Source organism: Stegodyphus dumicola, chromosome 5, assembly GCF_044657685.1.
Source record: "Stegodyphus dumicola isolate Sdum_Otavi_A_Nest chromosome 5, ASM4465768v1".
Lineage (NCBI taxonomy): Eukaryota > Metazoa > Arthropoda > Arachnida > Araneae > Eresidae > Stegodyphus > Stegodyphus dumicola.
Window position 1 is genome coordinate 41,322,988 of NC_140772.1, and position 27,065 is coordinate 41,350,052.

General features: G+C 34.5%; 1 protein-coding gene across 1 annotated transcript in view; it reads left to right on the forward strand.

Annotated features, from left to right (window-relative positions):
* The window catches only part of LOC118195908 (uncharacterized), a 172,341-nt gene that overhangs the window by 64,630 nt on the left and 80,646 nt on the right, over positions 1-27,065 (forward strand). The window contains exons 8-11 of the mRNA XM_085816613.1: positions 6,060-6,132; positions 8,917-9,027; positions 19,079-19,212; positions 25,421-25,485. Coding sequence (XP_085672739.1) covers positions 6,060-6,132; positions 8,917-9,027; positions 19,079-19,212; positions 25,421-25,485 — 383 coding nt within the window. The remainder of the gene's footprint in view (positions 1-6,059; positions 6,133-8,916; positions 9,028-19,078; positions 19,213-25,420; positions 25,486-27,065) is intronic.

Genomic DNA, 27,065 nt, shown 5'->3' on the forward strand with positions numbered 1-27,065 from the left:
ATACCTCACAGAATGTAAGTCTACATAACATATTTTGTTGTTTATTATTGATATTTATATTTATTCAGAAAAAAAAAATCATGTAAAATTTAATCTTTAAAAGCTGTTGTACAAAATTAGGAATTTTAGATTTAATTTAAAAATGTACAGCAAATTATATACACTCATGTCTATAAATTAAGGATAATGCAAAATCAGGCAAAGGAAGAGTTAGAAGCAAAACAAATTTGACTTATTTGTAAAGCTTATTTATTAAACAAAAGGTAAAGAGCAAAAAAAGATGCTATATGTTTGATATTATTAAAAAAATTAGCGATTTTTTCTCCCTGGAGCAAATTACAAATATATATATATATATATATATTATTACATGGTTGGTATGATTTTTAATACATTGTATGTCTCCCAGACGATGCAATACAGTCCGTACAACGCCTAGGCATGCTGAGTATCAAATTATCGGTCTGATCTTGGGGGATATTACACCACTCAAAAAGCAATGCTCTCCGAAGTTCCGGTAGACATGTAGGGGGAGGTTGACGGGCTGTAACTCGTCGGCCAAGTATGTCTCACACGTGCTCTAGTGGATTCAAATCCGGTTAGAATGCAGGCCAGTCCATACGGGTGATATCATCCGATTGAAGGCAATCGATTACGATGTTTGCACGGTGAGGACGGGCGTTGTCATCCATAAACACAAATTGTGCGCCCACGGCGCCCCGAAACAAACGTACATGTTGTTCCAGAATGACGTGCCGATCGATTTGGCTTATCATGGTTCCAATTTGAACATGCAGGTCAGTTTTGGAACCCAGAATAATTCCACCCCAAACGAGCACTCCTGCACCACCGTAACGGTGTCGTTCAGGTATGTTTTCTTGGTGGTAACGGGTACCTGGAGCTCTCCATATGAAAGTCCGGCGAGAATCAGACTGCAAGCTAAACCTGGACTCGTCGGAAAACATCACACAAGCCCACTGTTGCGGTGTCCACAATGCATTCTCTCTACTCCAGGCTAACCGCAGGCGACAGTGAGTTGCAGTAAGTGGAACGCATCTGACAGGTCTGCGAGCATATAGACCAATCTGCCTTAAGCGTCTGTACACGGTCTGCCTTGAAATTGTCGTACCAGTGGCTGAAGAGAGCTGACGAGACAGGTCTGAGGCTGTGCTCCGCCTGTTTCTTTTGGCAGTAACTGCCAAATACCTGTTCTCATTCGGCGTTGTAACTCTGGGGCGACCTGTGCTGTAACGTCTACTCACATTACCATCATCTTGGAATCGCTGGCAAAGCCTGGAGACGACACTCTGGGCAATTCCAAGTTCGTATGATACTTCCAGTTGGGTACGCCCACATTCTAGACGGCCGATAATTCTACCACGTAAAAAGTCATCCAAATGCGTTCTTTGTGTCATAACTATTCGGTTATTTCACTGAAATGCTTATAAAGCTCCTGCGAACAATTTTACTTCCTTGCCTGTATTCCTTATATACCACTGTCTTACACTCTCGTCATTGTGACGTACCATCGGCGTCATCTTGTTACTTCCTGAAATTTGCATATGATTCTTGAAGATGTGTGTAGTGATTTTACAGGTGATATATTTATTTTAGAGTTCGATTTCCGCGTGACTCCGAATTATCCTTAATTTATGGACACGAGTGTATTTCTGTACTTTTACATGAAGATGCGAATGAAATAGCAGTTATCATTTCTCGCTACTTTGTTTGTTTTCAATGACAGTTTCTTTTCATGCAGTTTTGTCTAAACCAGTGGTCTTTCAACTGTGCTCCAAGGATCCCTGGAATTCCATGCAGTCCTTCTAAAAGGTTCTTAAACAAAATTTAAGTTTTGAAAGCATTTTCGAATACTATAAAAACAAAGATAAATATCTACCAAATATCTGCAAGGCTTATTATCTCAAGTTATTAATTATTAGCCCAAAGGCCGTTAGCTCAGAAGGGCTATTAATTTCATTTTGGCATTTTGCGTCGGTTCACTTTTCAAATTGTTGCCACCAAATATTTGAGCCCTGTGTTATATTTAAAGAAATTAAATAATGAAGAATCTGCATAATTGTATGTATGGTTCTCGCATCGTGATAAAACAACGGTACCTAGAGCCATCAAATTTTGAATAACGTATTCCTCCAGCGAGCAATGGCAACACTGTACGGAAATAAAAAAAAATTATCTCCAGCGCGAGATTGTGTATCGGAAAATCTAAAGATAGGCTCATTTAAAAATTATTTTCTGATATTTCCGTTGAATTGAATTTTAGGCTTTAAGTGCGAAGAACATGATATTTAATTAATAAAGGAAACAACAAAACGTTAAAAAAGCCTCTTTGGGCGTAATATAAAATCTGAAACCTTTCAAATTTTTATAATATTTTAAAATTTTCTGTTATTAGAATGATGAAATAAATGTTACTCGTATAGTTTTCTTTTTTCTTTCTCTACAAATGGGTGTGCAACAGATATATATTCAACACCTTTTTAATATTTACTTTGGAGTTGAATGTAATACAGTAAGACCCCGCTTAACGCTGTTTCGTTTAGCGCTGTTTCGGTTTAGCGCTCTTTTATTTCAACCCGGGGATTCCGCGAAATCGCTCGCAGCATACGGGGATTCCCCGAAATATTATGCAGGGCTAGGTTTCAAATACATATCCGAAAGAGTGTACTTATATTTCTTGTTTGGTGCGGTATTGTACAGACATATTTTGAAGGGGTAAATGTGGAAGATGTCGAAGAAATAATTCAAGAAGCAGCCGCTAGTCTTTCTAATGATGAGCTCAAGGAATTAACTGAACAAGAAGAAAACAAAAATGTTGACAGCAGTGATTCAGAAGAAGAGCAAAAAGAACTTTCGATGGCGTTTGTAAAAAGGAGTTTGTCTACCATAACTGAAATAATGGATCAATTCATTGAAAATGATCCGAATTTTGACAGGAGCTCAAAAGTAAGGCGTGGTGTTAGAGATGCTCTATCCGTTTATGAAGAACTTTTAAGAGAACAACGCAAAAGATAAAGGCAAACAACATTAGATACTTTTGTCACAAAAAGGCAGAACACTGAAAACGCGGAAGGCTAACTAAATATGACTGACTGAGAATTTTTTTTTTTTTTTTTTTTTTTTTTTTTAAGAATATTCGTTTTGTTATTTATATTTTGTTTTTATTTTTGCAAGAAATAATAATGTGGTATTAATTTGGGCTTTAAGAAATAAATGTTTGGTTTTATTTTTATTAAAAAAACATACTTTTTAAATTTAATACCTAATCAATTTCCTAGCCATCTTCCCCTAACCCCAATATTTACATGTAAAGATAGCCTCGTTTAGCGCTGTTTCGCATTACGCTCTACTTTGATGGAACGTATCCCCCGCGTTAAGCGGGGTCTTACTGTATTTACATTAAGAAAGTATAATTTTATGAACTTCCTGTTTTGATAAAATTGGAATATCACTGGTATGAATGAAATATCTAGTCAATTACATCACTTTTCTTTCCAGATAACATACATTATTTTCTAAATTTTTAAGCATATAACGAAGCTATATGTTTGTTTATTTTATTTATTTCTGTATTTAATTTATTTTCCTCTAACAAAGGGAATACTGACAAAAAAGTGTTCCATTCTCTCTTTTTATATTTTGACCTTTTGATTTACCTTCTCACGTTTTCATGAAATGTTCAAAACTTAATTGATGCTTTTATTAAGTTTCTTACCATTGGAATGCGAAGAGTTATCATAGTTTTGCTAAAAAATAACAGTGCTTATTTTTTTTTTTCATGCTTTTTCAATTTGGACATGGACAACCAAAGGGGGTGAGCAGTATATTATTTTATTAAAAAATATTTTTATTATTTTTGACTTTTATATAACATATGTTACCGTGAAAGACCGAAATTGGAGAATGTCAACTTTCACCGGAGAATATCAACATTCACCAAATACGTCGGTGAAAGACCGAATATTTTACTACATTCTTGTATATTCGGACCCTCACCGGTGTATGTCGACAATCACAGATATGCTCTGGTGAAAGTCGAAAAGAGAGGTCATAAAGTGTCATAATAGTTTTAGTTGTTGCAATAAATAAGATTTAAATCACATAATTTAGTAAGTTTTTTATTACTGTTATTTTATTTTCTCATTTAGAACGTACTGTATAATTAAGTAAGTTTTTAACTTCTATTATTTTCCTTTCTCATTTTAAATGTATTGTGTGTTTTAGGTTCTCATGTTCTTATTTCAAGTTTTAAGTGCGTTTATTCGCGACTGAATTACGGAAAAGAAAATATAATATTGTTATATGTTCAACATTCACCATTAGTACATGGTGAATGTCGGCATCGACCGGTGTAAGTCAGAAATAAGAGTATTTGGAAACTATTTCGGACATACACCAAGAGACTATGTGAATGTTGACATTCACCGGTGAAAATCGACATTCTCCAGATTTCGGAGTTTCACCGTAACATATATAAGTACATTGTTGTATAGTTATAATCTTGTATCATTAACATTCTACGTGCCATAGCACAGTAATCGATTTTTGTTAACCAGCGTTTATTGCATTTGAAGAATATTACAAATTTGCCTTTTTTGATAGTGTATACTGTAGTAGCATGTATCTCCCCATCCGTCCTCCCCCCCCAAAAAAAGAGGCTCTGAGGTGTCCTTCCGATAAGTCGCGATACGGTAAAAGTTTACAATTGGGTGCCCCTCGGTTTTTTGGCGATTCTCTTTTGACGGACGATCGGTAGACTTGCGATTTCAGGTAACCCCACAAGCAATAATCACACGGATTGAGATCTGGGGACCTGAGAGGCCAAGCATGAGGGAAGTGGCGGCTTAGCAAACGATCTTCAATGATGTGTGCAATAGATCTTGCACACTTACAGCAATATGGGGTGGAGCTCCATCCTGCATAAAAGTCATGTCTTCCATCAGGTGTTTATTAGGCATACTAGAGATGATGCGATTCTGTAGCATATCAAGGTACCTCGCACCTGTTACACTGACAGTTTGAATAGCAGAACTAAGTATTTCCTCGAAGGAAAAGGTCCGATCACGATTGATATAGGATAAATCCACATCACACCATGACCAGCAGCCGAAGGCGAGTCACAAAGTAACGAAGGGACTGATTCCCTCTCTCACTAAAGCTCATTTCATATATGATTCTCATGCGGCGTCACTGACATTTTGCAGCGCTGGGCTTTTCTTTTTCATTTTGTTTCCTTTGTATAAAACCCCATGTCATTTCAAGCATGTGTGTCAATTTTTACCTCTCAATCTGCATTATTCTGTGAATTAATTAATTTCAAATGTTAACGAACTTTTGGGTCAGCCGGTATATTTTTTCATGGAAAACCGTTCACAGCTTTATGTAAAATGTCACCTCCAGTTTATCATGTTAGCCATAATCTAATACTTTGTTCTCATCAATATAAAAATCTTTAATACTAAAACTGAAAAACTTTGTATTATATTTTGGTATAATTTTTCAATAAAAACTGTTATAGACTTCAAGTAAAGTACCATTTCCGGTTGTGCAGTTTTACCCAAAATCTAATAAAATCTTTGCATGAATGTGGAATGCATAAATACGGAAATGGAAATTTTTGGAAGTTTTATCCAAAAGAGACAAAAATATCATCAACACATATACGGACAGACAGACATCATTGTAAGGACCCTGTTTCATGCTTATTCACTGAAAACTCGCTATCGAATTTTTGGTAGTAATAGTGGGCATTGTCTCATAATCTAAAAAGTTATTCCCCCCTCCCCCCCCAAAAAAAAACCCCTACAGACTATCGGTATAAAATCAAATTAATTGATAAAATGATGACTAGTTAAAAAAAAGTATATTTGAACCCAAAACATTATTTTCTAACCCATGTATATAAGTTGACAGAAGGTAAAAATAATAACATGTTTTATATGAATTGATAATCACACTGCGTTAATAATTTGAAATGCTTTTGAATAATATCAAATTTTCTTCTAAATTCTAAATTGTGATTCAAATGCTTTTCCTTTTAGGGTTACACACCAGTACACGTAGCAACGCTTTACAAACATGATGTAATTGTTCACCTGCTTATCCACACATATGGTAAGTTTGTATTTACATATGATTTAACTGTTATCTGTTCAGCAGCAAGTGATTAAGCAATTTGGAGTTTCCGCCCCTCCAAAAAATGTAGTAATCTTCGCACGCCTGTCAAAATTTTTATGAGCAAGATATAAGGAACATTCTTATATAAGAAGAGCTCACCAGCGGCCGAGCGGTAAAGTCGCTGAACACTGGTAGTTCGGTCCGAGGTTCGAATCCCGCGAACGGGCTGGCTGCATGGGCGTTTTTCGTGGTTTTCCCCTGGTGTAACGTGTATACGAGCCAGTTTTCCTTAGAAAGTCGTCCACGAAGGCATCCCTCCCCTTAGGCAGATAGCCCTCGAGGCTTTGCCATAATCACACACACCACTTATATAAGAAGAATAATGAGAATGGTTTGTGTTAAACTCATTGGATAATACTTTTATTATCAAAATACATTTTGTTTTAGCAGAGAAATGACACTCATACAAAGTGTCATTTTGAGTAAGAAAAAGATTATCTATAATACTGTGCAAGAATGGGAAACAATAATACGCCAAGTAAAATTGATTGTAAGAATATCATCGATAACTGGCTCAGATTTTGTTTTAGTAGAAGCACTTTCAGCAATTCAACACCTTCTTCAACTACAACTAAATGAAAGACAGGTACCATAAGTATTATCGCCTTCTTCAGCTGCTTCCACAAGCATTATTGCCTTCTTTTAGATACAAACTAAATAAAAGACAAGTACCGAAAGTTGTGATACTTGTCTTTTATTTAGTTGCAGCTGAAGAAGACGATAATTTTAGAATCGCTTAGAGCGCTTATTCTAAGACAAAACTGCTATTAAAACACTCTCTGTTTTCGCCATTTATTGTTGGATTTTTTTTAAGTCACTGCGAATAATTTATTATACTGAGTTGTTAAATAAGGCGCTTAATGTTATTTATTAAACAAGTGTGAGTATTTGTTTTACATGATTTAATAGAGTTAAGAAGTAAGCTCTGATTGAATAGATTCCCCGTTTGAAAGCAACTGAAACATTGGATAACATGTGGTCCTCGATATTTTAATGGCAACGTCATCTTCAAATAAAGTATTGGTTAATAATGCTAGTAATCCAGGATCAGTAAGCTTCGTTTGACAGACGTAAACTAACAAAGCCAAATGCCCTTATTTTATGTCTGTCAACCCAAGGGGATCTCATTATCATTAACAGCTAATCTTACAATGTCTGTATCAGAGGAAATAGCCAATGTAAAACAATTATAACCGAAGTTCTTTAATGTTTCCTTGAATAAAGAATTTCTCACGAGGTGATATTGAAATCATTCTTTGTGAGCGTTGTTTCGTGATTTCAGTCGTAGTTTGTTTTCGAAAACCACGATGCCAAACCCATCAACGTTAATTCCAGCACTTAAAATTGAAAACCGGGTGGTCTTTTTACTTCCTATTGCTTTCAGATAATGATTAGTTTGTCAGTAAGTGGCTCAATCATAATGACTCTGTTAAAGTAGCCTGTGAGCTATACACATGCTAATATTGGCCTTTTGATTCTTGATGTTCATTTGGTGACTTGATGAATTTTCGGAAGCTCGAATAAGTCAGCAAGTGTGATTGAAAAACTGAATACAAATTAGATCGCCCAGCAAACGTTCGCCTCTTTAAGAATTCTACAAATTTGGGATTGCAGCCGATTGAGGAAGTACACTCCCAGTTAAAACGAGATAATACTGCGGGTGACGTCCACGGTTAATTCCAAATTACGATTAATGCAACGCCCCCCCCAAAAAAAAAACGTAGGAAGGGGAATATTTTATAATATAATAATTAACAGGAAATTACTATCTGCATTTTTAAGCAGTTTAATTCGGGGAATAAATTCATATGTGTATGAATTAAATCAGCATTCAAAACAAGAATACGCTTCAAAACTGAAGGATTAGTGTTTTTTTTTTACTGTGCGTACGACACTTTTATTTTGTTAGGTGTTAAATGAAAAACGAAAGATTATTAATATGGCATAGCCTTTTCTTTTGAACGGATGTTTTAAAAATGTTTATGTTTTCCAGATTATGTACTAAATTACACACTATTATGGATAAAAATAAATTCTAAATAATAATCTGATATCTAAATAATTTTACTCGCGGTCGTATTTTGGCAAGATTGAAGAAGCGCGGAAAATAACAGATATTGCTAGGGAGTTCGACATCAGCCACAGTGTTGTTTCAAGACTTTTAAAATCATTTCAAATAGATGAAATGCGTAGGAATGTCACGGAGGAAGGTCGTGTTCGCTGTACGACACCTGCAGAAGAATGGTACATAGTGCTATTGACAAAAAGGGCCGGCGCAACACAGCTATTGAGGTAGCAAATAAGTTACTTGCTGCTACTGGCAAACGAATCTCCCGAAAACACTGTAGCAAGACGTTTGCATCAAGGAAGACTGTACACCCGCTGTCCTGCTGTGTGCATTCTATTGTGTAGACAGCAACGTACCGCCCGTTTGCAATGGTATCGTAATTGGACTCAATAGAACTGGGCTTGTGTACGATTCTTAGATGACACCAGTTTCAGTCTATTACCGGATTACAGACGCGAACTGATCTGGCGTGAGAGTGGTTACTGCTTATCGTCCAGAAAATATCCAGGAAAGAACAGATATCCGAGAGGAATGTCTACCGCTGTTACCGGTGTTACCGCTGTTAGAATGGGTTAATAAATATGCCTTCAATTTGAATGTATTATTTTAGAGACGGATTACTTTGCCTAGATTATCACTGCATTCTGTTCCAGGTGCTGACCCTTCAATCCGTGACTATAACGGTAAGAGAGCTGACCAGTACCCAGAAGACTACATCCGAGTAGTGGCTGGTCTGAAAACTGTGGAAAGGAAGCCCCTGAAGCGTAAGTAATCCATTTATATAGTCTTTTCTCTTACTGTCTTTTGATATCAGGGTGTGAATTTATATTCAAAATTTGCATTATAGAGAATAAATTTTAAAAACTATTTTTTTAAAAGGAAATGAAATAAAGCTATAAATATGAGTGTTAAATGTAAAGAAATACACGATACGACTGCTGAGAATAGAATATTCTCGTATATGAAGAAGATATGTGTGGTATTAAGTCATCCCAAAAATTCTGCGGTATTTCGAAGAAAACATTTTGTTAAGTAATAATTGAAACTTTTATTGAACAGCATGTGATCTCGGTTTACGTTGTAACATAAATTTTGTATAATAATTCATTTGTTTCAACGGCTACTTGAGCGGATCTAAATTTTAAAATACGATATTGGCACGAATTCCCCTTCCTAAGATTTCAGATGATTTTAAATGCGCTACCTAAGATCTGAAGACTTTTCAGCGAGAAGCTATTACATTACAAATTTTGATTTTAATTAAATAGTGTAACTGAAAAAAATTCGGTAAGGTAATATTTGTAAGTGCAACTAATTCAGCGGATTGTCATTATTTCTCATATAAAGCTATATACCAGGAAAATTACAGTAGAGCTTCTGTTAATCAAGGCGAGGTCTCTTTTAACCGTTCAGGAAAAAGTTATAAAAATATAGCATACCGAAAGGGTGCAATGAAAATCGGTAACATTCGCGGATTTTGTCAGCGGTTCATCTTTTGGCATTGAGAAGCATTTTAATAGCGGAGACCTGCCTCTCAACCGTTTAATCGGAAGAGAGGTCAATACCAATTTGTTTGATTACAAAGAAACAGGTTTCTATTATTTAATTTGATTTTTGTCTTGAGATTTTATGTTAGAATTTTTTAATGAATGAGATATTTTAGGATTTTATATCTATACTGCATATTTCATTATCTGAATCATAATCAGCATTTCCATCCCACCATTTCAATCTCTTTTTACTTGCCTCGATTTTAAAAGTGTGCTGTTGTCTTTAGACATTTTTCTGTATCTAAAATCTGTAGTTTAGTTTATATGTTGGAAAACGAATCCTGTGTTTGGCGCATATGGCCTGTTGAGCTTTGCGCCATAAATCTATTACCACCACCACCACCATCTTTTGGCATTTCTTATCAGTAAAGGGACATGTAACAGCTTTCCGATTTGCATTACGGTAAAAATATGTTAAAAATGAAAGCATCGCTAACTGACGGTTAACTCATACAAGTTTCAAAGGTTAAAGAATCACTTAGAATGCGTAAATGTAAAAAACCGTGAACCAAATTTTCAAATTTTGTGTGACGAAGAAATCATTAGCTACATGAATACAGAAAACAGTGAAGATGGCAATGATCTGAGAATGAAGGTGAAACGAAAAATGTGAAAATTAGCCAGCACAAATCTTTATTTTAGTTTATTTTGGATATGGCAAAGCCAACAAGGACTCTGTCCTCAAAAAGAGGGTGCACTCATAAAAGACATTTGAAAGAAATTTGGTTCAAATGTACATTACATATGCGGAAAACCATGAAACCTTTCATGTAGACAGCACATTTCTTGCGATTTGAACATGGATCGCACTGCTATTATTCAGCTATTTTTAATTCGATTCTTTAATATTTATCTTTAATATCATTTTGGTGCTTCTCCTGTGGAACCTTCTCTCGATAAAAAAAACTGTCATGATCATACGTTTCAAAAACATTGTTTCATAGAAATGCATGTAAGAAATTCGACAAAATATCACAAATTTGCATAAATTTTGAATGGTGTTTGTTTACTCCTTTCTCCCCCCATGAATACTTTTGTCACGAAATAAAATTTTAAATGGATTATTTTTTAAATGTGTAAGGTTTATCCTAATTTCTTAACAGTTACTTTAAGCTCTTTTCCTACCTCCTAATTTCAGCTTACAATTTCCTTCCAGAATGTGTTTTTAGAATCGCGTTTAATGCAAATGAGTAAGGGTAGTATTTCACTGACTTCGGGAGACGACCTCAGAAGTTCTGACTAGCGCGCGTTTGCCTTTTGGCCACGTCTCTCTAAGCTGTGACTCGGATTACAGGCCCTTGATGGCTTCGCTAGTTAAATTTGATATTTATGGGCCAACTACTTCGAATTGTGATAGCTTCGGCTATATCTCAAAAGTTAAGCATTAGTTAAGTACTTATATATTACTATTTTGAGTTCAAGCCAAAGTGGAGGCTTTGCTGTACGCCCTGAGAAAGGGGCCATATGTTCATTCTAATTTTCAGCAATAAAGGGTAATTAACCCTTCTCGAGTTTACGTTTCTCTTACTGATCTTAACCCCTTCGAGCCGGGTAGCGAAAACGCGCGCTTATCGCTGAGGCCGGCAGTGTCTTACGAGAGCGTCTCTCCAGGGCCGGGGACTTTTTTGCTACTAAGCCTAAATCCATGAAATTTCCGAAGTATCAACGCATTGTTTAATAATGCTCTATAGAGTATTTAAACGGCTTATGCTTTATAAATATTTTTATATATATACTTTAATTACCTTATTTCATGTTTAAATGCATATTTTACACATTTTATTTTCATTACTCACCATTTTATGAATTTTAACGTTATACATCTGAAAACTAAATATATTACTTAAAATTCTCTTTTCGTATGAAAAATTTGAAAACAGGGATCTACACACAGTCCTATGTTACATTCCTTGCACTCGTAATAACTCATTTGCCGTTTTGGAGGATTTTTCCGGGAATGTGAACAAACGAAGCATCGTCGTCTCATTTTCTTATCAGTCTCTTCTGAACAAAGTTTTGGAAAATGTCTTTCAGTTAATCTTTCAGAATCAATATCAGAATTTCAGAATCAATATCTGAAATATTTTGCATCATTTCTGCTATTTCATGCTCTGTTAAACATTTTCGACGCTTCGACATTGCAACGGTAAAAACAAAGAATTCACGTCTAACAAGATCTAATTATTTTCTAAAAACTGAACTGCAAACCGAAATACCCAACGCTTTAGAGCAAATAAAACTTCTCTACTTACAGTAAACAACTACCACGTGCGAATAAAGTGCGATTTAAAGAGACGTCATAAATCACGCCATTCGGAAACATTTATTTCCCCGTTTGTTTATATAATCGAAAACACGTGTATGTGAGTCATGCTTCTCTCATTTCGAGTAGAAGGTCTAATTTACATGTATCTGAAACCATATGGACATACAGTGTCATCTCCTGGCAAAAATTATAGTTTGAAAAACGTTCCAAAGTACTGGCATGAATACGTGACAGTCGGTAGAGAATGGAACAATCCTCTGGCACGCCTGCGTGTCGGCCGGTAGGTAAGTGCGTTCGTTGCTGGCACGTATACGTGACAGTCGGCGCGAAGGGGTTAAAGCGATTATTCGTTTAGCTGTTCACTAGGTTCCTCCACATTTAGGTGTTAGATAACATATGAAAAAAAAACAAATTTAATCTAATAATAAAAGAGTTTGTTAAAATATTAATAGCTGTTCTTGAACCTTATTTTGAGAGTTTGAAATAAAACATTTCAAAAACATTTTAAAAAGTAAAGTTGGCATGAATTAAAATCGAATCTCTATTAACCAGCTATTTCCGAGGCGATCGAGGATCCCAATTACGTCGGATAATAGAGGTTCTTCTGTATGATCTGTAGCTACAGTATCAAAAGAAGACTTACATTTTCCTGTCTAACTAAGAATTTACATTCAGCCGGGGCCCACCGGCTCAGATACTTAGTTTTTCAGCGAAATCCTAATTCTAGTAGGAGTGAGTTGGAGCCTCTAGTAAGGTGAGCTCTGATGGTTTTCTATGTAATGTATGAATTACAGCATAAGTAAAAAATTTGCTACCAGTGCATTATGTAAAACTGATATTGATATCCGTTAATATTGATATAATGACTCACTTTCCTTCCGAAGAGGAAAATACTCGAGAAATCTTGAACGGAATAAATCCTGGCTTTGGATATCCTTCCACTTCTAAAGAGGAACACTTATAATCCGGTTAAGAAAACTTTAAATTAATTGAAAGCCAAAATAAGAAAACAGTTTTAGTTGTTTGTGAAGAGTACTCGTCAGAATCTTTCCTTTATCTGTGTACCATGTTTTGTTACTAATTTAGTCATCATTGATTTTTTTTTACGTTGTTTTTTCGAAAATGCATTAATTCAATTTATTCTTTTCTAATTATGATTAATTTATAAAAAATTTTATTTACCGTTTTACATTTCATTAAATTTTAATTATTAGTTAATTATCTTTTTTTTTTTTTTTTTTTTTATTTTATTTATTTTTGCTGCGTCTGACGACTTTTCATAGGGCTTCGGCATTTCCAGTTTTGGAAATTACTTCGGAATCTCAAGTATCAGACCTGTCAGCGGTCGACATTTTTTGCTGCCCTTTTAAAATCTGAATCGTTTTTATCTTCATTCACGTGTTGCTGAATAATTAAAATGCCACAAAATTCTGTGTTGAGGTATACATACCATGGCGGCATAGGTCAGAGCGTGGGTCGAAACCCAGTCTCTGGCCATTAGGTCCTATCGTAATGGAGGCCCTCCCCGCGGACCCATCCGTCGTGACAGGGGTCGCCCTCTGCCGGACACCTAATGGCCGGACTAATGGCTTCTCCGGATTCCCTTATTAAGCAGGCGTCACGCGCCCATTACGGAATCAAAACTGATAGATCGGCCCCTCCGTAGCCCCCGGAGAGGTACTTTTTCTCTGCCCCTTTACCCCTCGCGTCAGCCCATTGCCCCTCTCACTCACTAGCTGCACGCCTTTTTTATCATTTATTATTGCTTTATTTCGAGGTAGGTGGTAAAATAACGGTAAGGTGGCTAGGGAATTGATTTGGTCATGCCACGTAGTATTAAATACATCTCTTAGGCCATCCACTTTTTCCTTTTTTCTCCCCTGGTAAAGCGCTGTAACTTTATACTTATAACTCTGAAACTGTATTGTCAAAATCACGCTTCACGTATTCCGGTTCTAAACCGGACGAAATGAGCTACTCTTTTATGTAAATGAATCGCAATATGTTATTCATGCGACGTTTCCTTAAGCTGTTAGTAAAACTGGTATTGATACTAGAAGCAAACTGTAGTTTTACTTTTCTTGAGAAGAGCATAGTATCCGGAAAACTATGAGCATCTGAGAAAAAAAGGCTATCTCTATGTGAAAGGGCAGTTCGATCAGCAAAAATAATTGTTATGGGCTGTATCCTTCTGCCCAATTTATTATTATCACAACAAAAATGCTTAAATTTTCTCCAATTATCATGCAGTATTACAGTATCTCACAGTAGTTATCTTTTAACTACTCAAATGTCCAATAGAACGTAATTCAAAACAGCTAAAGAACGCTAATCCGCGAATTCGCTACAATCAACAAGAGCAGTTTTCTAAACAACAACAAACTAAGCAACTCCTACAAACTGAGATGTTTTCCTCCTTTTATAAGATTTTAAAATCCCGCCCTAGAATTTTCCAGTACTTTCTCGAAATCAAAAAGAGATATTTATTTATTTAATGTTAAATGCACGTGCTCTTGTATTTTTAATTTTCCGGCTTAGCTTTCTTCTTTCAATATTCGTCACGCGCTGCACTGCGCGGGAAATAAAACCAATTAATTTATAATTGAACTAACATTAGCTTTTTAAATACCAAATTCGTAACAATAAGTTAACAATTCAAAGTATATACCTTTCTTTTATCTTTTGATGCGTACCATATCTTGCGATTAAGAATTAACTCAATTATTATTTATTTCATTATTAATTTTTATTTAATTTTTATGATATTTGTTTTACTTTCTTATTATTTACTCACTTTTTTTTAATTAATTAGGTTAAAGTTTATTTACTGCTTACCTGTGTATCATTTACTGAAACTTAATTTATTAATATTATTATTTCTTTACTTTTATTGCATTTTTTATTCATTATTTATTGTTAGTTTCTTTCTGTTCGTTTTTTTATTTCTTTTTTTCGTTTTTTTTTGGGGGGGGAGGGGGTTGATTTTGTTCATTCTTCGCGGCAGGTTTGCTTGAATTCTAATTATTTTCTAAATACTTCTAACTTTGGAAATTAAGTTCAGATTTCAAATAATCTTAGTACTCCCAGTAAGAGTTAATTTTATAATACCTCATTTGGGCTAATTATGGACAAGACAGAAATTACCTTGTTGACAGTCGAAAGTCTGGATTTAAATTCCGTTATATTTGATTTAATTTGTTATTAATTTTATTTGAATTATTTTAATTTGTTCTCCCTTTATGAAGGCTTTCTACAGGGCTCCAGCATTTTTAATTTTAGAAATTAAGTCCTGGATGTAATGATGAATAAGTTGGATAGAACAGCATGAGTGTTTCCATAGGTTTTTATCTACATTATAATTCTTTTTCAGTAGTACAACCCTAGTTGATTGATTGATTTAGGTAACGCGTGTGAGGATTATTTGATGGTTTGGTTTGGTCTATTTAATTACGGCAAAGCACACGAGGGCTATCGGCTTAAGGGAAGGATTGCCTTCGTGGAGGACTTTCTAAGAGAGGATTATTTGATTTCGGAGATAATTTTCAAAGAAAAATTAGCTTATAATTACATATGAGGAAAACTTCATATAACCGGCCTTTTTACCGGGAATCAAATTTTGAGCAAAAATAGGTCTCCGTGTTCAATTGCCAGTCTCGTAAAAGTAAAGATTAATAAATAAATAAATAAATAAAAATTACGTCCAATTACGTTTTAAATTACGTCCGAAAGAGCGTTTTTTTTTTAACATTGTGTCTGTTACCTTAATTTATTAAATATCACGCTCTTCGCACTTAAGGGCTCACCAGCGGCCGAGCGGTAAAGTCGCTGAACACTGGTAGTTCGGTCCGAGGTTCAAATCCCGCGAACGGGCTGGCTGCATGGGCGTTTTCGTGATTTTCCCCATGTGTAACGTGTATACGAGCCAGTTTCCCTTAGAAAGTCCTCCACGAAAGGCATCCCTCCCCTTAGGCAGATAGCCCTAGTGTGCTTTGCCATAATTAAATACACCATCTTCGCACTTAAACCATAAAATTCACTTCAAAAGCAATATCGCAAAATAGTTTTAGATTGAGCATATCTTTAGAAGTCGATACAGAGTCTCGCGCGGAGATAAAAATGTTTTCTCTGTACAACGTTGACATTGCTCTCTTTGAAATCCTTGAGTTTGTTAATCAAAAATTCGTTAAAGTTTTACAAAATATGAAATCGATAATAAAACAAATTCCAAATTTGGATTTCCACATGCCCATATTCGCAGTAGGATTACGTCATTCAAAATTGGATGGCTCTATGTACCGTTGTTTTATCACGATGCGGGAAATATGCATACATTTATGCAGATTTTTCATTATTTAATATGTCCATATATAATGCAGGACTCTAACGTTTGGTGGCAACAGTTTGTAAAGTGAAACGAGCATTTATAGTAAACCAACGCAAAATCGCAAAACGAAAACAATAGTCCTTTAAGGACAAAGTCCCTTTGGACTAATAAAAATTGAAAAGTTCAGGAAAAAGAGTAAATACGAATTCTGTGGAGAAAACACTTATCTGAATGTTTTGAAAAAGTTTGTTCGAGGAAAAACATTTTTTAAAAAATAAATAAATAAGTAGGAAAATTAAACAAAGGAAATTAAGTATTCATTATCGGTGTAAAAAATACACGCAAAAATACTATGCTATTGTAGAATTCCTCACTTAGGAATTCTAAGTTAATGTTGGAAGTGAAGAATCTAAGAACTGATAAGCGAATAATCGCTAGAGTTCGGTGACAAGAAACAACAAGATAGAAGGGTAACTAACCCTTTATTATTTTAATAAGATTTAACAAAACTCCGCCTGGGAGTGTACAAGCAAAACCGCACTTGGGCTTGAACTTAAAAGACTAAGAATTAAACTAAAACTAAGATTCACTAAAGAAGTATAGCCGAAGCTATCAAGGTTCAAATGGAGTTGACCCCCTTAACTTATTTGACTACGAAGCTTAGCAAGGGCTCGAGTACGGCCGAGCGTAATAACAGCTTTGAGAGAGAGAGTGGCCAAAAAGGCAGACGCGCGTAAATCAGAAACTCTGATCTCTCTGACTGAGTATCCGTATCCGTATCCTGTTCCTATCGACTGGTATACAGTCCTAAAAAGGACTTTTACCAGGCACTGCATACCCTTTTTAGGGAACCTAAGTTGATATTACCTCCGGAAACAGTACGTTTCCAATGGAGCAAGAAAGCACCTCCTAAGTGCTAATACTGGAAAGCAGATCTTGGCAAAGGCAAGGCACATTCCTGTCATGGCATAATTAAGCGATGGCATAATTTGAAAGGCATATTTTGAATTTCTTGAAATAAATTGCATAGTAGTGAATAGCATAAGAGAAGAACTTGAATTTAAGACAACCGCTCCTCATTAAATAATCAGCAAGATTCCAAAACTACGTTCTGGCCGGAAGTAGTAAGTTGAAGTTAAGAATTTGACAGGAAAGGAACTTTAACTTAAAATTTAACTGTTAATAAAATTAACATAATCTTACACTATACATTTTAAAAACTTCATAAACAAAGTTTGGTGCATGTCATGCGTGTCTGACGGACAATAAACAGATTTCAGCTTACCGAGAATGAAATGTGAAAAAAATATCTGTAACATCATTCGAGAAATTTTGAATATGAGATAAATAAATTCGATTTACAGAGAAAAGTAATCATAAATTTAAAAAAAAAGTTTCCAGGGAGGTATCCATTGTTATTTATCGAGCGTCTCCAAAGTCTTGTATAATTGGCTAACTTTATAAGTTTGCATCACATGGAGTCGAGGCAGCATAGAATCGACAACATCATTATCGGTGTACTATTGGAGAGGGGGAGGAATTCATGTAAGTAAGAATAAAAGGATTGAGTAAAAAGATTAATACATATTTATCAGAGCTTCACAAAGTTGTTCCAGGCATAAGACAGACAGGGAGATTGTAACAGGGACAGAGAGATCTGAATTTTCGATTGATTCTAGCTGGAGCGTATCGAAACCTTAAGGGAAGCTCCATGTTCTTTTTTTGTACAACTGTAACACAGTATATTATTAATACATCATTTTCTCTAGCTCTTAATAAAATTGCTGTGATACTAGATACTGAATGTATGTTTTACTTTCTATGGAAAGAGCAACATACGTGGGAAAACTTTTGCAGCGAAAAAAGAAACCCCATATCGAAATGTAATCCAATCAGGAAGAAGAATTTTTATGGGTTATACTCATTTAGTCGAGAGGCTTTAAATGGATAAGACAGCATAATAATAATGCAGATTTTTCTGATTACGAAGATTGTTTGAAATACTTACTATTCTTTTACCTTTGATATCATGTTTTGTAATTATTAATTTATTTCCCGTTCAATTGTTTTATTTTTCTGATACTTTATTTCTAATTTAATATTAATTTACTCATTTTGTGTTCTTTTACTTCATGTAATTATTATTATACTTTAATTTATCTTTATAATTGATTTACTTTTATTTATTTCCTTACATTTAATTTTAATTATTCATTGTTTATGTAATATTATTTTATTTATTTATTTTTGTTAACCGTTGCTGATAGCCTTCTCCACGGCTTCTCTTCTAATTTTAGAAGTTTTGTGCTGGTGTTCTATCGACACCAGCATACTATCCGTGCGGTACAGGTTTGGTGCTACATCAAATCGGCACCGCCGTCCCCCAGACCTTAGCATATCATAAGTAAATAATAATCATAACAGAAAATATTTTAATTCCCCTTCCTAGATTATCTGTATAAAATCGACACCGTCATCAGATCAAGACCGGCTTTTGAACTGCCATGTAGATCGTGTGATGATCTTGTGATTCTCAACTAATCGATGTTCTGTTGTCTCACCCCATTGCTCAGTGCTCTCATCCTCATCTCGCACACTTCAACGCTAGGATTTCTGTCTTATGTTGTGTAAAATGTCGTGTTTTGATGCAATTTTTTTTCTTTTTTTCGTTTCAGAACGTACTTTAGAGAAGGAACCGAGTCTAAGTTTCATGCGAATAGGCTCCTTGAATCTCAGAAAATCACGGAAATCCACAGTTTTTGCCAGTGTTAGAGGAAGTGCAAGGAACTTTGGTTCTACATCCGAAATGGTCAGTTTATTAAATTACTTCTTTTATGATTATCCGCTCAAGTAAACCTTAAGTATTCGCTTTCAAAATAAAAACAAAGTAAAACCTTCGCTGAATACAACAACTCTTAATGTGGTTCTACAGAGGCTGTTCACACATTTTTTAGACGACGTATATTGTATTCACAAAACTAAATTACATAAAATTCTTGTGTTTTAAATGTTCTATTTGACATCCCTTATTCTGAACTATCTTTCGACACCGCAATTTCCAAGATAATATAATAATGCCTTTTGAAGTGGCAGAAGAGGTATTGTATCCCATTCCTCCCGAACAGCTTTCTAGAGTCCTGTTAGGGTTTTGGGACAACGTTTGGATAATGCAGTTTTTAAAAGTCCGAAAGCACAAAAATCCATAGGTGACACATCAGGAGATTTAGTAGGGATATCAGTGAAGGGTATGGCCTTAATACCAGTTTTTTGTTCCGTTTCTTTTAGGAAATTTACAGTAGATTTTGATGTGTGACTCCTAGCTTTGTTCTGATGGAGTCTCACAGATGGATGGCACTGTGGGTAAAGCGATGGTACTTCATTCGGAAAAATTGGCGATAAAATATGTTCCTGATAGTATTTGGAGTTAATCTTGACATTTTTTTGCACTCTCTTTATTTTTAACTTGCCATTATAAGAAAAACCAGCAACAATCATGAATCCCTTAGAAAAACTTTCTTTCGATTCTTTGAACCATGTACGTAAATTTTTTTCTCCCCTTTTATGATAATAAATGGCTCTTTTTTTTTTTTTTTTTTTTTTTGTTACAATCATTTAAATACACCCATGCTTCATCTATTGTGATAATTGTTTTCCATTTTTCTTTGGATAAGTGTTTCTCATATAGAATTCTGCAGCGTGTCCTGCGTTGAGCGATATGCTCTGGAAGAAGACGATGCACATTGCGTTTTTTAAAGATTTAAATCAATGTTTATCATTTTGTTTACAGTGGACACCGAGCATTTTAATGATTTTGCAACTGTTCTTTGACTAGGGAGGATTTTCTATTAACATTAAACAACGTACCTTTGAACCTTGTGACGAAGATGACCGTTTCTTCCTTGGATACTTGTTTGGAATTTTTGTCCCACTTGAGACTCCAATTTGACGTTTTTTTCCTTTCTTGTTGATGATATTACCTATCGACGCTTTAGATATCACAAAACCATGACTCTCATATCGTTTTTGGATAACGGAGTATGCATATTTCTCTTCGGAAAGAGCGTAAATGTAGCCTTCGAATCACTGCTTTGTTAAATTCGCCATTTTGAATAAAAACAAAACTTTCAAGCCCCAGACGATAATTTTGACTTTTAAAAACATAGTACAATTGCAATTACTTCTTTTGCAGCAAACGATTTTTTATTAGCGCTTACCAAAATCGTCTAAAAAATGTGCGAACTGCCTCTGTATCTAACTCATACGCGTTTTTTGGTTCTTTTAACACCTCCAAGGAAACCTCTTCGAGGTGTTTAATGTTAACAATTTACGGATTTTGGGGCCTGTTTCAACATTTTGTTAAATTTCCGAAATTTTAAAGGTAAACTTGTTATATGTATCTTAAGCTTTGTAAAGCGATTGTACCTCTATGTAATTTAATACACTTAACTATAATAATATATAGTACCACATCCCATCACATATCTATTATAGCTAATGAGCTTTTGTCTGAAACTCAAATGTTTTCATACTTGGTTTAGCACTACTGTTGTCTAAATTTACAGCAGGTTTACGACTACTAATTTTCTTTTCTGTGCTGCAGAAGAGGGACTTATATAAAGCTGCCCTCGAAACTGGTACAGTTTTATTTCAAATGCATATCAGCATAACATTGCTTTTTTTTTTTTTTTTTTTTTTTTTTGCTTAATTTTAAATTTCTTTTTTCTTCTAATTCGATAGTACCAAACTGTTAATTTTTCTGTATTATTGTAGTGTATGATACTTGCTCTAGTTGTAGGAACATTAGGTATATTTTTGGAAGCAGGCAAGATGGAACATAAGCAAACGCCTTCGCCGGGAATCGAACCACGGACCTCTGGAATACCGGCCCAGTGTGCAGAACCACTATACCATGAAGGCACGCTAGGAAGGCGGGAGAAATACCTTATATACTCTCTCTTTTAAAGGGCGACTTTTAGGGGACCTAATCGCCAAATCGTGGGTGGGGAGAAATCTTCATCCACCACCCTTTTAGTTCGGGCGCCACTGTAGAGACATTGGGTATATTTTTGGAAGCAGGCAAGATGAAAAATTAGCAAATGCTTTCGCGGAAGGCGGGAGAAATACCTTATTCAGTTATACCATAATTAACGTCGGTTAATCTGGGACACTTAACACACATAAGTGTCATAAAAAAAATCAAATAATATCTGGTCTAAGTTTTACTGAAACCACTTAACACACTATCGACGATTCAGTTCTGTGAAAAGCTAAATTTTCAGATTTTTTTGAATGAAGCGTTTTATATTTAATGTATATATGCTAATTCTTCAAATAAGTTTCCCTTCCTTTAACTTAGATAGCTGATGTAAACACCACATGACTTCCTTCTACGGCCTATTAAATTATACACATTTTTCTCCGTATTTGATTTAAACGTATTTCCTCGAATTTCATTAGAGATATATTTCTCATTGAATAAGTTCAGTTCTCACTTTAAGGCAAGACAAAAATACATAAAAATTCAAAACATCTTCACTAAAAATTGTAAAATACAGAAAAACATAAATTATCAAATACAATTAAAAACAGTAAAAAAATAATTACGATTAAAATTAGAGTTTCTATGCCAAAACAAGAACAAGCAATCCGGTCAACGGGCAAGAAGACACAATTTTCGGTGCACAAATTTAAATTTACCTTTCGGTCTCACAGGGCAAAAAGACACTGAAGTTGATGCACCATCTGACTTAATTCATTATTCTACTAATAGTGTCAAATGTTAACAAATGGTGGCCCCATTAGGCCTAACGCATTGTTGATAATTCTGTAGTTATTGCATGCACATTAAATAAAGCAAAAATTGTACAGTTTACCAGCATATAAGATTAAATAAAGGAGGTCATCGAGATGGGTTGGGTTTATATATATATATATGCAAGGTGTTACAGCAAATCGAGTTACAAACTTTCAGGACAGGTAGTATAACACCTGGACGGTGCAAAAACACATAGCAATGCTTGGTTGGAAACGCTTTCCTGGTGCGGTGGTGAAAAGACAAAACACAAGAAAGGAAGAACACAAACAAGGTGAGAATATATGTTTGTTATGCTTAGTGCAGCTGAAACCAAGAAATAAGAGATCGTCATCAAAGAAGCTGTTTTAATTTACGTTCGAAACATATCCTCAGCATGGGATCGGTCGTCCGGTGCATTGGCCAGCAAAATCTCCAGACCTCACTTGCATTGACTATTTCCTCTGGAGGGGGGTGGTACATCAAGACATTTTTGTACGAAACCCTCGTTAGAAGTGCTGAGGAACTTGTTCACGCATCGTGAGGCTGCGGAAGTCCGGGACATGCCCGGTATTTTCTAGAATATCATCTTCCATATGCCGAAGATGTGAGACCTACATCAGGGTCTGGGGTCGTAATTTCGAACACATTTAATGACGATCGCTGTCTGTTTTTGTTTTTATTTCTTGATTTTTGCTGTACTAAGCATAATAAACGTTTCCTCACCCTGTTCAAGTTCTTTCGTTCTTGTGTTGTCACTACCATGGCAGGAACGCCTTTTCGACCATGTATCGCCATGTGATTTTCCATCGTCTAGGTGTAATCTTTCTCTTCTGAAAATTTGTAACCGATTTGCTGAAACACCCTGTATTTATACACCCTGTATTCATGCAGCTGATTACAACAAAAAGGGAGGTGCACAACTAAATGTAATAGCAGTCCCATATAAAAAATTTCAACAGTTCTACGGCTAAGCATTTTTGAGCTTTGCGATATACATGCGTACATACAGAAAAATCCCTTGTGAATCCATTTTAAATCCATTTTACAATTCGTTTTGGAAAAAATAGCCCTTTGCTCTATGCATATGTACAGACGTCAAGAAAAGAAAAAAAAAAAAAAGGGAGAGAGGCTGGATCTAAATGGATTCGAGAGCGGTCAAGTGAATATTTTCTTTGAAATATGATACCTGAAATTTTTCATGATTACAATACTTCCTTTAAGTCGTACAAGGAAGCAATAAACATGCTAAAAAAATTAAAGCTCTGTGTGCATGTGACACTAGTCCCAAGAACATTATTTGCAAGAATTATGATTCTAAAATGGGCAAAACATGGAATAGCGAAAAATTGTTAAGAATGCATACGATTACACTTCTAATATCAATTAAGAAATATACAAGCACCAAACTATGGACAGTAAAAAACAGTAACCCAAACTGATATAAATTGTTATTCATGTGAAAAACACACTATCAAAGTTTGAATAGCTGGTCAATATACTTTGAATTGAGAATTAAATACCTTTTAAAAAGAAATAAAAACTCATCAATTAAATAAATAAATAAAATAAAAACAAGATTTATAGCAATAACACTGAGTTTCAAAACGTAAAAAAATCTGATGTGTACACCACATGACTTCCTTGTACGGAATATTAAATTATACACATTTTTTCTTGCATTTCATTTAAACGTATTGGATCTACTTCGCCGACAGCGCATAAACCACAATAGAATAAATGCATTCTTTAAAATTCACTCTAGTATTTGTTTACCATAGCGACACTCTGGCGCTAGATTCACTTAACAGTATTATATTTCGTTCATATTATAACTCATAATGCACAAAATTTATATCATTTAAAGAATAGAATTATCTAATCGTTGCCACATGTTCTATTCAAATACTATAATAAAGCTAGAACGATGTATAAAAGAAATTAAACAAACAAAACAAAAAAGAAACAGTTTTTCACAGACGATTGAATATTTCTCATTGAATTAATTCAGTTCTCACTTCGCGAGAAGGCAAAAACACATAAAAACTCAAAATATCTATATTAAAAATTACGAAGTAAATCTTAAGCACTCATTTCCTCGAAAAAATTCCAGAAAGGATTAAGCATGATTTAATTGACAATAATAAATGAAGGCGTTATCTTCGTTGTTGCGAAACTACGTTTCTCTAGATTGGCAACAAATCCACTAGTCTGTAGTTTCAAATGTAAACAAACAATGGCCGCCATCAAGAAAAGGATTAGGCTTAGCGACACTTAAACAACTTTAAAATTGTTGATAATTCTTAAAATAATGCATAGAGATTTACTAAAGGCATAAAAGCCCTAACCGGAAGATAAAAACAACACAATTCAATCGTTTTTAAAGCAAAAAATGTACAATTTACAAACATATAAGAGTAAAGAAACTGAGATCACTGAGCCGGGTAACAGAGTGGATATATATATATAAATATATTTATATACGTTTGGTGCGGCCAATTGCAACCAAAATACGAGGTGCACATCTACATGTTATAGCAGTCCTGTATACAAAATTTCAGCGTTCTGAGGCTACTCGTTTTTGAGTTATGCGAGATACGTACGTACATACGTTCGTACAGACGCCACGAAAAATTCTCTTCAGAATACATTTTAAAGCAGTTTTATAATTTTTTTGGAGGAAAAGAGTCTTTTATTCTGTCCTTACGTACAGATATCACGCAAAAACATCGTTAAATTGCATTCGATAGCAGTCAAAACGGATATTTTTGTTGAAATATGCTGCCTGAAACTTTTCACGATTACAATACTTCCTTTTTACTTCGTACAAGGAAGTAATAAACCTACAAAAAGTCAAGAGAAATATGAAAGAAACCTGAAAAGTTAATTACTGCTAGAACATTTAAGAATGAAACACAGACCAAGCTGTATACTGTATATTCATTCAGTATATGTATATGTAATCTGTATATGTAAAAAATTCCATATATACATGTAAGCAGTAAATATGTATACAGTATATGTACACGGTTGTATGTATAGATCATATGTATACAGCATATATAAAAAATTCCCTTATAATCCTGTTTAGAAACCCACTGAAATCTACTAAAGTGTTATAATGTATTTTGAATGGATACGATCTGGTGGGCAGAAAACTGTAATTATATGTTTATCGCAGTTATGAAAAATGTGTGATGTTAAACTTTTATGTGTTTCCTTTCAGAAGTTTGGTAACCGTGTCTCTACAAGGAAGAAAAGTCATAAGAATGTAGTTTTTGAAAAGAAAAAGTAAGTTTTATATCTTTTTTATTTCTAGTTAACTTCACAAATAAAAGCTGTGCAAAATGCTATTATGGTAAAATATATATATATATATATATATATCATGGATGATGCATTTAAAATTTGCATGTGTCAGAAATCGCTTGCAGTTTATTCAAGAGTGGTTACAACTTTCATTAACATCTACAACAAGTTATAATTTCATTTCCATTTATCAAAGTAAATTTGTTTTTAATGGATGAAGATATTTTGTTTTCCGATTTTTTTTATAAGTGCTTATGTAGTGAGCAAAGAATATGCATTAAATTTTGATTTTGCAATGGAATTTCTATTAAAAACATTTGAAATGATCCAAAAAATATATCTGAGGGCAACATTTTATTAAGTAATTTTTTGAGTTTTAAAATAAGGTGTATAAGCTGAGCAGAGTGGAATGGTACAAGAATTTAAGCATTTTTCGATAATGCATCGAAGATGAACTATGATCTGGTGGAACATACACTTCAGTCAATGAGCGATACAATGATCTAATTAAATATTTGGTTAAACAATTTTGAAACATCATTTGGGCTTGAGGTGCGATGTTTTCCGAGCTGTTCAAAAAACATTCAATTATTTTTAAATGAACGTTTTGAAGGACTGAGAAAATGCGTTCTCAAAGTCAGTTCTTTTAAAAATGCATTATTACCGGTGATAGACACGAATGTACTATTCTCATACAGAAATAATTCAAATAATTGCAACCGAAAATACAACATGAAAAACAGTCAAAAATCAAGGAGAAAAAAAGAATCTAAAAGGTTTCAGATTTTAAATTACGTCCAAAGGGGCATTTTGTTAACGTTTTGTGTGTTACCTTTACTTATTAAACATCATTTTCTTTGCACTTAAACCATAAAATTGAGTTCAACAATATCACAAAAGAATTTTAAAATGAGCATATCTTTAGAATTTCCAATACACAGTTCCGTGCGCTGGAGATAAGAAGGTTCCCCCCCCCCCCCCGTAGAGTGTTGCCATTGCACGCTTTTAAATCATTGAGTTTGTTAATCAAAAATTCGTTAAAGTTTTACAAAATATGAAATTGATAATAAAACAAATTCCAAATTTCAAATTTGGGCTTTCAGATGCCCATATTCGCAGTAGGATTACGTCATTCAAAATTGGATGACTCTAGGTACTCACAATGCGATGTGTTTTATCACAATGCGAGAAACATACATACATCTATGCAGATTCTTCATTATTTAATTTCTTCAAATATAATACAAGGTGCTAGTTTTTGGTGGCAACGATTTGAAAAGTGATACAGCCTATAAAATTTTCACCGCAAAATCGCAAAATGGAAACAATAGTCCTTCAGGGACAAAGTTCCTTTAGACTGTTTTCTTTGATTTTTGTGGAGTTGTGAAATCTTGCATTTCTGCTAAGTGGCCAAACTGTGGTTGAAGTATATTTTTTAAGCAGTCTGTGGGGTTTGTGTGGTGTAATCTATAGAAAAGTACTTGCATTGTGGCGAGATAACTTATGGAATTGTAAAGCCGCTGAATATCAGTAGTTCAGCCGGTTTCAAATTCTGACGAATA